The 13,191-nt window shown below is 43.8% G+C and overlaps 1 protein-coding gene across 1 annotated transcript in view; it reads left to right on the forward strand.

Moving 5' to 3' along the window:
* Window positions 1-13,191, forward strand: part of LOC140482645 (immunoglobulin superfamily member 3-like) — a 62,793-nt gene that overhangs the window by 25,990 nt on the left and 23,612 nt on the right. Inside the window, exon 4 of the mRNA XM_072580150.1 lies at window positions 12,766-13,104. Within this exon, the coding sequence (XP_072436251.1) occupies window positions 12,766-13,104 (339 nt within the window). The remainder of the gene's footprint in view (window positions 1-12,765; window positions 13,105-13,191) is intronic.

Consider the following 13,191-nt stretch of genomic DNA (forward strand, 5'->3'; position numbering starts at 1 on the left):
GCTTGTTCAGGACTGCCTCAATGACTCGAACTTAGTATGTCGCGGGAAAATCTCAGCAGGTCTGGCAGCATCTGTGAAGAGAAATCAGAATTCATATTTAGTGTCCATTTATGTAAATTATTTGGATGTGAACGTAGGAGATATAGTTATTACGTTTGCAAATGACACCAAAATTGGAGGTGTAGTGGACAGCGAAGAAGTACAATGGGATCTTGATTAGATGGGCCAATGGGCTGAGGAGTGGCAGATGGAGTTTAATTTAAATAAATGAGAGGTATTGCATTTTGGAAAAGCAAATCAAAGCAGGACTTGTACACTTAATGGTAAGGTCCTAGGGAGTGTTGCTGAACAAAGAGATCTTGTGGTGCAGGTTCATAGTTCCTTGAAACTAGAGTCGCTGGTGGATAGGAAAGTGAAGAAGGCCTTTGGTATGCTTTCCTTTATTTGTCAAAGCATTACATATAGGAGTTGGGAGGTCATGTTGTGGCTGTACAGGTCATTGGTTAGGTCACTTTTGGAATGTTGTATGCAATTCTGTTCTCTTTCCTGTCAAAAGGACTTTATGAAACTTGAAAGGTTTCAGAAAAGATTTACAAGGATGTTGCTAGGGTTGGAGGGTTGAGCTACAGGGAGAGGGTGGATAGGCTAGGGCTGTTTTCTCTGGAGTGTCAGAGGCTGAGGGGTGACCTTATAGAGGTTTATAAAATCATGAGGGTCATGGATAGAATAAAAACAATGTTTTTTTCTCACGGGACGGGGAGTCCAAAACTCGAGGGTATAGTTTGAGGGTGAGAGGGGAAAGATATAAAAGTGATATAAGGGGCAACTTTTTTATGCAAAGAGCTGCCAGAGGAAGTGGTGGAGACTGGTACAATTACAGCATTTAAAAGGCAAGTGAATGGGTATTTGAATTGGAAGGGTTTGGAGGCAAATGAGCCAAGTCCTGGCAAATGTACATCTCTATGACTCTATCACCATTCTTCAAAACTAATGACAGCTTGGAAAAGGATGGTTTTTATACAAAAGATATGGTGGGGAGAAGGGAGAGAGTAAATAATAGGTGCAGATAGAACCCAGTCAGAGAAAAAAAGTTTGTTGGACAGACAAAGAAGCAGTTAAAGGTCAGTCTAGGGGAATGAGCAGCCACTGATGGGACAATTAGTGACCGACAATGGGTAATGTGGTTGGTAGCAACCCATACAATGACAAGGCCTGGTGTGTGGGGGAGGGGGTAAGCATGGAGAAAGGTAACTCAAGCCCTAAAATTGTTAAGCTTGATATTGAGTCCAGATGACTGCGGAGTTCCCAAGCAGAAAATAAGGTGCTGCTCTTCGCAGTATAATCAACAAGTGAGAGACAGAGCGAAGCAATCCCACAGCCAATAGGTCAGATCGAAGCTTTGCAGTCCTGCCACATCCACGTGACAATGGTGGTCGACAATTAAGTAACTCACTGGAGGAGGAGGAACTTCCACAAAAATCCCCATCCTCAATGATGGAAGAACCAACACATCAGTGCAAAAGATAAGGCAGAAGCTTTTGCAATCAGAAGTGCCGAGTGGATGATTCATCTCGGACCCCTCCAGCTGTCCCCAGCCAAACTTCAGCCAATTTGATTCACTTCACATGATATCAAGAAATGGTTGGAGACACTGGATATTGCAAAGGCTATGGGCCCTGACAACATTCCAGCAATAGTACTGAAGACATGTGCTCCAGAACTTGCTGCTCCCCTCACCAAGCTGTTCCATTAAGATTACAACACTGGCATCTACCCAACAATGTGGAAAATTGTCCACATATTGCCTGTTTATAAAAAGCAGGAACAAATCCAATCTGGCCAATTACCGTCCCATCAGTCTACTCTCGATCATCAGTAAAGTGTTCAAGGGCTTCATCAACAGGGTTATCAAGCACCTGCTCAACAATAACCTGCTCAGTGATGCCCAGTTTGGGTTCTGCCAGGGCCACTCAGCTCCTGACCCCATTACAGTTCTGTTTCAAACATGGACAAAAGAGCTGAATTCCAGAAGTGGGGTGGGAGTGACAGCCCTTGACATCAAAGCTGCAGTTGATCAAGTGTGGCATCAAAGAGCCTCAGCAAAACTGGAATCAATGAATTTCAGGGGGCAAGCTCTCTGCTAGTTCATACACAAAGGAAAATGGTCGTGGTTATTAGAGGTCAGTCAGCTCAGCTCCAGGACATTTCTGCAGGAGTTCCTCAGGGTAGTGTTCTTGGCTCAAACATCTTCAGCTGCTTCATCAATGACCTTTCCTCCATCTTAAATTCAGAAGTGGGGATGTTTGCCAATGATTGCACAATGTTCAGCACTTTTTGGAACTGCTCAGATACTGAAGCTGTCCATGTTAAATTGCAACAAGATCTGGACAATATCCAAGCTTGGGCTAAAAAGTAGCAAGTAACATTTGCACCACACAAGTGACCATCACAAATAGGAGACAATCTAACCACTGCCCCCTTTGCATTCAACAATGTTACCATTACTAAATCCCCCATTATCAATATCCTGGGAACTATCATTGACCAGACACTCATCTGGACTTACCATATAAACTCAGTGGCTACAAGAGCAGGTCAGAAGCTCCGAGTACTGTGGCGAGTAACCCACCTCTTGACTCCTCAACATCTGTCCACCAACCACAAGATGCAAGTCAGGAGGGTGATGGGATACTTTCCACTGGCCTGAATGAGTGCAATCCCAACACCACTCAAGAAACTTGACACCATCCAGGATATACCAGCCTCCTTGACTGGCACCACATCCACTCCCTCCACCACCAGTGATCAGTAGCAGCAGTGTGTACTATCCAAAAGATGCACTGCAGAAATTCACCATCTTCCAAACCCATGACTATTTTCATCTAGGAGGACATTGGTAGTAGATGTATGAGAGTATCACCAGCTTCAGGTTCCCCTCCAAGACACTCACCATTCTGAATTGGAAATTTATCTCCATTCCTTTAGTGTCATTGGGTCAAAACGTTGGAAATACCCCCCAAATGACATTGTGAGTCAACCCACAGCAGGTGGACTGCAAAAGGCTGCTCACCTCCACCTTCTCAAGGGCAATTACGGACAAGCAAAAAATGCTGGGCACAGCCAGCGATGATCACCTCATACAATGAATAAAAATTTTTAAAATCCTGACCTTGCGTCAACCATGCCTCTTACCCATGCAATGATCCTGAGATTCTAAATGGGAACATTTTCTCAGCATTCACCCAGGAGAAAGGTATGGAGGATAGTGAGATCTGTGTGAAATGTACTAATATGCTGATATGCATAGAATGCCTCCACTGTGGAAGCAGGCCATTCAGACCATTGAGTCCACATCGACTCTGAAGAGTGACCCACTCAGACCCACCTCATCCTGTTATTCTGCATTTCCCGTTCTCATTGACTAGAACAGACCAACCAAAACATTCTTAAGCAGGCAGTCCCAGACCATAACTTTGCAATTTGTTTCAGTAAGTGCACAGTGAAAATTACCCCGAGTAAGTTAGTTTGGTTCACAACTGGATTTTAAAACAGACAAAACTTTATTCACAAAATTTACACAATGAAACACAAAGAACAGAATAGAGAACCCCTACAGAACTCAGTCTATCCAAACTAGACTTAATTATGCTGCTCTAAATATACACAACAGTCCCAATAAGGAAACTCCCTTTAAAACCCAGTATAAATGGAACACATGCTTACAGGTTAAAGTTGAAGGACAGAGAGAGAGAGAAGGGGGGGATTCTGGGACATTAGATTACATTAGTTACAGTGTGGAAACAGGCCCTTCGGCCCAACAAGTCCACACCGCCCCGCCGAAGCGTAACCCACCCATACCCCTACATCTACATCTACCCCTTACCTAACACTACGGGCAATTTAGCATGGCCAATTCACCTGACCTGCACATCTTTGGACTGTGGGAGGAAACCGGAGCACCCGGAGGAAACCCACGCAGACACGGGGAGAACGTGCAAACTCCACACAGTCAGTCGCCTGAGGCGGGAAATGAACCCGGGTCTCCGGCGCTGTGAGGCAGCAGTGCTAACCACTGTGCCACCGTGCCGCCCACGGACATGTCGAAGAAACCCACAGAGACACAGGGAGAATGTGCAAACTCCACACAGACAGTTGCCTGAGGCTGGAATCAAACCTGGGTCCCTGGGGCTGTGAGGCAGCAAAGATAGAAATGCTGGATCTCTTCATGAGCGTTAAAGTGCATAGATCTGCAGGGCCCGATGTTATTTACACCATGTAACTGAGAGAGACAAGGGAGGAGATTGCTGGGACCTTCACCAAGATTTTTGTACCATTGCTAGCCACTGGAGAGGTCCCAGAGGACTGGTGAGTTGCTAATGTTGTTCCTCTATTCAAGAATGGAAATAGGAATAATCCAGGAAACTACAGACCAGTGAGTCCTACATCGGTGGTTGGGAAGATATTGGAGAGGATTCTTGGGGGTATAATTTAAGCACATTTGGAAAAACGTGACCCAGTTACGGACAGTCAGTATGGCTTTGTGCAGAGCAGATCATACCTTAGTAACTTGACTGAATTTTTCAGGAGGTGATGAAGGTGATCGATGAGGGTAGAGCACTGGATGTTGAGTACGTGGATTGTAGTAAGGCTTTCAACAAGGTCCCTCATGGTAAGCTCATCCAGAAGATGAAATTGCATGGAATCCACAGTGACTTGGCTGTGTGGATTCAGAATTGGCTTGCCCATAGAAGGCAGAGCGTCATGGTAGAAGGTTGTTTTTCCGGTTGGAGGTCCATGACCAGTGGTGTTCTGCAGGGATCCATCCTGGGACCTCTGCTCTCTATAATATTTATAAATGATTGGGATGAAAATGTCAATGGGAAGTTTAGTAAGTTTACAGATGATACACAGATCTGTGGAGTTGTGGACAGTATAAACGATTGTCAAAAGATACCGTGGGGTATAGATTAGTTGCAGAAAAAGGCAGACAAATGGCAGATGGAGTTTAATTTATATATATGTGAGGTGTTATACTTTGGGGGATCAAATGTTCAAAAAAGATATAGTTAATGGCAGAACCCTGAACAGCACTAATGTACAGAGGGATCTTGGGGTTCAATTCCATAGCTCCCTGAAAGGCATTATGCAAGTAGAGGGTGGTAAAGAAGGTGTATGTAATGTTTGCCTTTATTGGTCAGAGAATTAAATACAAAAGTCAGGATGTCATGTTCCAGCTTTATAAGAGTTTGATTTGGCCACACTTAGAGTATTATGTGCAATTCTAGTTGCCCCATTCCAGGATGGATATGGAGGATTTGGAGAAGGTGCAGAAGGGGTTTACCAGGATGCTGCTTGACTTAGAGGGTATGAGCTATAAGGAGAGGCTCAGAAAACTTGGAATATTTTCTGTGGAGCGGTGATGGCTGAGGTGAAACTTGATAGATATCGTATAAGATCATGGGATGGATTGATAGTGTTGACAATCAGAATCTTTATTCCAGAATTGAGTGTGCATTTAAAGTGAGACGGGGAATGTTCAAAGCAAATGTGAGGGGCAGGATTTTCACACAGAGACTGGTAGGAGTGTGGAACATACTGCCAGGAGTGGAGGTAGAAGCAGATCCAATAGAGGTGTTTAAGAGATTTTTAGATAAGCACATGAATATACCACACATGGAGGAATATGGACAAAGGACAAGTAGAAGGAATTTGTTTCATTTAATGTCATTTTTGACACAACATTGTGGGCTGAAGGGGTCATTCCTGTGCTGTACTGTTCAATGGTCTATGTATTAAATTTTATGTTTTATCCAGGGCCATTTCTGTGGTCTTAGTACCCGGTCCTTGTTCCCTGAAGTAAACTATCGCTCTCGCTGAGTGGAGTTTTGAGTCCAACATTGGTGTTTCTGATGCTATTTCACCCTCCCTGCCGGGTCTGGGAATATCAGGTTTAACCTGGTGTGGAGTCTTCTTTCCTTCAACATCTCTGCTGGAGTGTGCACGAAGGATAGTCTGAAAATTAAATAGGAGCCAGGACAGTTTGGTATCAAGTATAAATTGACAGCTGTTTCTTTAAGCCTGGCTTCAAAGTTTGGGCAGCTCTTTCTGTCAGATAATTGGATGATGGGTGGCATGGAGCTGTCCTTGCATGCCAAGTGCCATTTGACTTTAGGAAATACCTGAATCCTCTGCTGGTAAATGATGGATTGTTATCTCTGATCAGCACCACAGGGAGACCAAGTATTTCACCAGATACTTGCAACCTTTTTACCATTGGCCCCACGTTTGACAATTGTGGCCGATGCATGTCCAATCATTTTGAGTGGGTGTCCACACTGACTGAAAATACAGATCCTGTGAAAGGATTGACATAGTCGACGTGGAACTGGGACCAGGGTTCACCCGGCCATTCCCATGAATATGAGGGAGCTGCTAGTGGGAATATTTGTCCGTGCTGGCACTCTGGGCACACTGCTCACCAATGCGGCTGTGTCTGCATCCAATCCTGGCCACCAGACATTACTTTCCACCACACTTCCATTTTGGACACCCCTGGATGGCCCTGGTGGAGTTCAGCCAGGATCTGGTGGTAAGCTTTGCTTGGTGGAATCACTCCTGCTCCCGACAGTAATCTGCCATCCTCTACGGTAATCAGGGCTCAGCAGGTCCAGAAAGGTTTCAGTTCAGGTTGTGATGACACTTTTACTTCACCCAACAATACCAGCTGTTTTAGTTTCACCAGGATCGGATCTTTTAGTGTCCACAGTCAGGTCTGGTCAGCGGTGACCAGAAGATATCCAGAAAGTTTATAATTAGAACGGACTCTTTCAGTGACAGAATCACCGGTGGATTAATCTGCCAGCAGGAGGTGGTTCAAGAAGGCCACTTGGCCTTCTGGACAGTCTTCTGTCACCAAGTGCCCCTTTATTTACACGTGTTTAGTACGTGACACTGATCCAGCTCCCTCAGAACCAGCTCCCAGAGTGAACAGAACCTCTGACACTCCTGTTTTTTTTTATTTTTTAATTTTTTTTCTGTTTTTCTATTTTACCCCCACACTTATTTTTTCCCCAGCACCCGTGATGTGTGTGTGCAGGTGTGAGACACAGTGAAAGACACAAGGTGCACGAATCTTTATTTGGTTTCCACCGCCAGGAAGAAAGAAAACATCCAAGTGGCCAGTGACAAGCAGTGCCCTTCACACCAAAGGGCAATGTTGCATGATCAAACAGTTGTTCCTGTTTCCATCTGTCATCCAGGGCCTCCTATTTGGACCAGATTAACAGCCCCAATCAGGGAACTCACATTCTATGAGGTCTACCTGGCTGATCTCATTACAATCACCACACAGGGTCCCACCATTAAGTGTATAGGTACTGCCCTGGTTTGCCTTACCAATGTGCAATGCCTCACATTTATCTGAAATGAACTCCATCTAGCAATCCTTGCACCACTGGCCCATCTGATCAAGGTCCCATTGGATTCTAAGATAATGATCTTCGCTGTTCACTATAACATCTATTTTGGTGTCATCTGCAAACATACTAACCATACCTCCTACATTCACATTGAAATCATTTATATAAATGATGAAAAGTGGATCCAGCACCAATTCTTGTAGAACATTGCTAGGCACAGGTCTCCACCACCACCCTCTGTCTCCTCCCTTCCAGCCAAGTTTGTAACAATTTACAAGCTCCCCCAGATCCCATGTGATGTCACTTTATGAACCAATCAACCACGCAGATCCTTCCTCAGTATGAGCTGGCTGTGAATTTATTTCATTAAAGGTCTACTTTTTGTTCCTCAGTGAGAGACATCATCACAACTCCTCCCTCTGAATTATCTTCAACTTCCAGGAGAGTTTTAGCTCCCCTTTCATTTGTTTGTGGTGTCATATCAGCCCTTACTGACAGATTTTCTTTATCTATTGTTCAGTTTCCCACACACGATGGATAGATCCAGGAAACGTGTTCCTGGAAGTGTTCTGTTTCTTGAACATGAGAACCAGGAGCAGGAGTAGGCCATCTGGTCCTTCGAGTCTGCTCCGCCATTCAATATGATCATGGCTGATTATTTCATGGCCTCAGCTCCACTTGCCTGTCCCCTTACCATAACCCTTAATTCCTTTACTGTTCAAAAATCTATTGATCTTAGCTTTAAAAACATTCAATAAGGAAACCTCAACTACTTCACTGGGCAGGGAATTCCACAGATTCACAACCCTCTGGGTGAAGAATTTCCTCCTGATTCAGTCCTAAATCTGTTCCCCATTATTTTGAGGCTATGCCCACTTCTCTTAGTTTCACCCACCAATGGAAAACATTCTCTCTATTTCTAGTCTATCATTTGCCTTCATAATCTTATGTTTCAATAAGATTCTCCCCTCGTTCATCTGAATTCCAATGTACATAATCCCAGTCTACTCAGTCTCTCCTCATAAACCACCCCCCTCAATTCCAGGATCAATGTAGTGAACCTGCTCTGCACCCCCTCCCATCCCAGTACATCCTTTAAACCTCTTTTGGTCATTTTATATTTGTGGGTAAAGCTACGAGCTTTCGTCCAGTCAAGCCATTTCCCAGATGTGAGTCTACAATTATGCGACCACGGAGGGAGGTATGTGGGTGGTGGGGATGGGGGGTGGGGGCATGTGATGGGGAATTATTTGTGGGAATAGTAGGAGAAAATGAAAGGCAAATGTGCAATTGATCCAGGGGATTTAAAGCGATATGAATAATATCATGGAGAGTTGGGGGAGAATGGAGTGTGAAGTGACACCAATGAAAAGGACCATGCTCCAGGGATAAATGTTCGGAAGAGAAGTGTTGAGAATCAGGCTAATGAAGATAATTATTTGGGATAAACATTCTGCCAGCCCTTTCCTGACTTGGGGAAAAGGGAGTGTGTGAGACGGATGGCAGGATTGGGGCCGTTGCTGATATACAGTATTTGCATCATCGCTCGCCACGAGTGAGGTTCCGGAAGACTGGAGGATAGCAAGTGTTGTGTCCTTGTTCAAGAAGAGCTGCAAAGAGAAATCTGGGAACTATCAACCAGTTAAGCCTAACATCTATGGTAAACAAGTTAATTGAGAAGATTCTGATGGATAAGGTGTACATGTATCTCGAAAGACAGGGCTTAATTAAGAGTAGTCAACATTGACTTATGAGTGGGAGATCAAACCTCACAAAATATTAGAGTTCTTTGATGAAGTGGCCAGGAAGGTTGATGCAGGCAGGGCAGTAGATGTTGTCTATATAGATTTCAGTAAAGCTTTTGATAATGTTCCACAAGATAGACTAGGGGGATCTGGCAAATTGGATACACAATTGGTTTAATGGTGGGAAGGAGACTGTAATAGTGGAAGGATGCTTGTTGGATTGGAGGCCTGTGACTAGTGGAGTGCCTCAGGGGTCAGTCTAGGCCCATTATTGCTTGTTATCTATGTCAATTGGATGAGAATGTACATGGCATGTTTAGTAAGTTTGCAGATGACAGTTCAGGTGCACGGTCCTCTGAAAGTGGAATCACATCTAGACAGGGCAGTGAACAAGGCTGTTGGCACACTGGCCTTCATCAGTCAGGGCATTGAGTAGATATGTTGAGAAGTTATGTTGCAGTTATCCAGGACATTGGTGAGGCCGCACTTGGAGTATTATGTTCAGTTTTGGTCACCTTGCTCTCGGAAGGATGTTATTAAACATGAAAGAGTGCAGAAGAAATTTACAAGGAAGTTGCCAGGACTTAAGGGACTGATTTATAGGGTGAGAAGATTTTTCTTTAGAGCATACGAGACTGAGGGGGGATCTTTCGAAGTGTATAAGCATGCATGGATATTTTGGTTGGCATGGACCAGTTTGGGCTGAAGGAACTGTCTCCGAGCTGTAGGACCTTATGACTCAATGATTCTATGATTGGTTTGGACAAGGTGCCTGGGGAGCTAGAATATGAAGTATGTTAGGATACAGGGCAAACCTCTCTGCCAACTTAAACCAGCAACACTGAAAGGATTCACCCCATGCTGTAATCTGTTAAAATTCGAGAGGCAAAGAACTATCACAGAGGTAAATATTTGAAGTAAAAATTAATAACATTGTCTTTTAAGTCCAACAGAGAATATTAAAACTAACAACTACTTACAACTTCTTTCTCTTAAACCTATCTTTTGCTTCCCACTCTCTAATACTTGTCGGTTTTACCTCCCACTCGATAATAATTGTCCAATAAAAAATTTACAAAACAATAATCAGGTTTCAAAACCAGTCAGCTTTGTCAAGTTACCTCTGTAGATTTTCCTCTGTAGATTCTCTCTCCAGGTCGGTTTCAATGTTTTGCAGTGCAAACACCTTCCCCACACAAGTACGTCTCAGTTCTTAAACTAGCTCCCTACATCTCTTGGTCTTTTGGCAGTTCACTCTAACTGTTCAAAATGTCCGGTTTTATACTCAAACCATCAGATCATTTCATTGGTTTTAATATTATCAAAATACTAAATTCAAACCTGATTGGAGTTTGGTATCTTGGGACATAATTTAAACTGATTGATCGAATTTGAATTTGTTTTTGTTTCATGGCAGCCCAGCTCCTGCTATTTGTGGCGACCATGTGTTACATTGTTACCTTATTCAGAACATTTGTGCTTTGTCAGGCAGGCCTTGCTAGCTTTCAACTCTCTTATGGATATAGTATCGCTACACCTTCAAAACAAGTGTGTGCGTGAAAAGCTGGACCCGGGGTCTCTGAGCAGCCTCTGGGCACAGTCCGGTACAGGTCAGTTAGTACTCAGGTGATTACCAGTGCCAGTGAATACTCAAGGGTTCTGTGAATATGGCAGTGAAAGAACTTTGAGGCTTCCGGGTCAGGATCTGAGGAGAGCAGTATCTGTAATGATCATGACAATGGATATTGTCATAAGATATGACAGTAAAATACAAGAATAGAAGTAGGCCATTTGGCCCATCTAGCCTACTCCACCAGTCAATAGGATCATGGCTGATCTGATAACCCTCAAACCCATTTTCCTGCCTTTCCTCCATGACCCTTGACTCTCTCACTAATCAAATCTCTGTCCATCTCAGCCTTGAATATCCTTAATGAACCAGCCATGACAGCCCTCTGTGGGAAAGAGTTCCACAGGGTCACAACCCTCTCAGAGAAGAAATTTCTCCTTGACTCTGTTTGAAATATGTGACCCGGTATTCTGAGCTTGTACCCTCGAGTCCGAGATTATCCCACAAGAGGAAACTAGCTCTCTGCATCGACCCTATATCACGTCCTCAATATCCTATATGTCTCACTAAGTTCTTCTCACATTCTCCTAAACCCAGATGAACACAGGCTTGACCTACTCAGCATCTCTTCATAAGAATATCCCTCCACACCCAGGATCAACCAAGTGAACCTTCTCTGGACTGCCTCCACTGTCAGTGTATTTTTCCTCAGATAAGAGGCCCACAACAGTCCACATTATTCCAGCTCTGGTCTAACTAGTGCCTTGTATAGTTGTAGCAAAATCTTCCTATTTTTATCCTCCATTCCCTTTGAAATAAAGGCCAACATTCCATCTTCCCTCCTTACTCTCTGCTGATCTTGGATGCTAGCTCTCAGTGATTCTTACACACTCTCCAATCCTCCCAGTCCCTCTCTGCTGGGCTGTCAAGCAGTCTTTCCCCTCATGGGAGGCAATGACCAAGTGGGATCATCACTGGATTATTAACCCAGAGACCAAGGGCATGTTCTGAGACTCCATATTCAAATCCCTCCATGGAAAAGGTTGGAATTTGAATTCCTTAAAAACCTGGAATTATACATCTGTTGGTTGTTCGGGAAACACTTGTCTGATTTACTGCCATCCTGACTGGTTTGTTTTACATGTGACTCCAGACTCACAGCAAAGGAGCCAATTCTTAATTGCGCCCTGAGCCACCCTGAAAATACCCCCTTTATCCCAACTCTCTGTCATCCTTTAATTATCCATTCAGCTGTCCATGCTAGCTCCAATACCACAGACTCACGTTGAATAAATAGCCTCATGTGTGGTACTTTAACAAAATGTTTTTTGCAAATCTAAATATATTACATTGACTGTATCCCCTTCATCTATCCTGCTTCATACCTCATCAAAGTGGTTCTAGTAAATTTGTTTGGCATTATTTATCCTTCATGATAACATGCTGATTCTGCTGGACCATGTTATACATTTCTAGATGTTCTGCCGATATCATCACCATCATCACTATCATTATTATTGTTGTTATTGCTGGGGGTGAGCTGCCTTCTTGAACCACTGCAGTCCGTGTCCTGCAGGTAGACCCATAATGCTCTAAGAGAGAGAATTCCAGCATTTTGACCCAGTGACACCGAAGGAACAGCAATATATTTCCAAGTCAGGATGGGGAATGACATGGTGGAGAACTTGCAGGAGGTGGAGTTCCCATGTATCTGCTGCCCGTGTCCATCCAGATGGAAGTGAATGTGGGTTTTGATCATGCTGCGGAAGAAATTGATGTGTCCAAAATGTTGATGAAATTCTCAACAGTTAAGAAATATTATTTAACACACTGTTTATTTAATTGTTTTTGTTTATGTTGATAGATTTAGTTTGATCTGAATTAGTCACAGATACAACTCAATGGTATAGTGTAACAACCTGTTCTCTCTGTTTAATTCAAAACCCCGACCACTCCTATCAGATCCTTTCAATACGGCAATACAGAGAATCTGTTCTTGGGAGAATAAACTTGTTATCTTTTCTCTTCAAAGGCATCACCGGTTCAGTCCTTATCCAAACTCCAATCCTGCAACGTGTCACCGAGGGTCACACTGCCCGGTTACAGTGCACTATGAGGAATTCTGCAGTGACACACACCAATGTTCAGTGGTACCGACTGTCCCCAGAGCAAATTATGGAGCGGGTTTCAACACATCCAGGAAGTGGCTCTACACAATGGAGCCCAGGATTCACTGAGCGATTCCAGCCTTTCAGAGACCCCTCCAGCGTCATTCTGACCATCACAAACGTGCAGCCCAGTGACACTGGAGTCTATTATTGCTCAGTCTGGGGCTGGATCTATGGGAGAGGAAGCCAGCTCATTGTTGACAGTAAGTAAAGTTGACACATCAATCACCTTCAACAATAACCTTTTGCCCAAATAACGAGTTGGAGATCAGTTTGTGATCAAGCAGATT

Source organism: Chiloscyllium punctatum, chromosome 11 (assembly GCF_047496795.1).
Source record: "Chiloscyllium punctatum isolate Juve2018m chromosome 11, sChiPun1.3, whole genome shotgun sequence".
Lineage (NCBI taxonomy): Eukaryota > Metazoa > Chordata > Chondrichthyes > Orectolobiformes > Hemiscylliidae > Chiloscyllium > Chiloscyllium punctatum.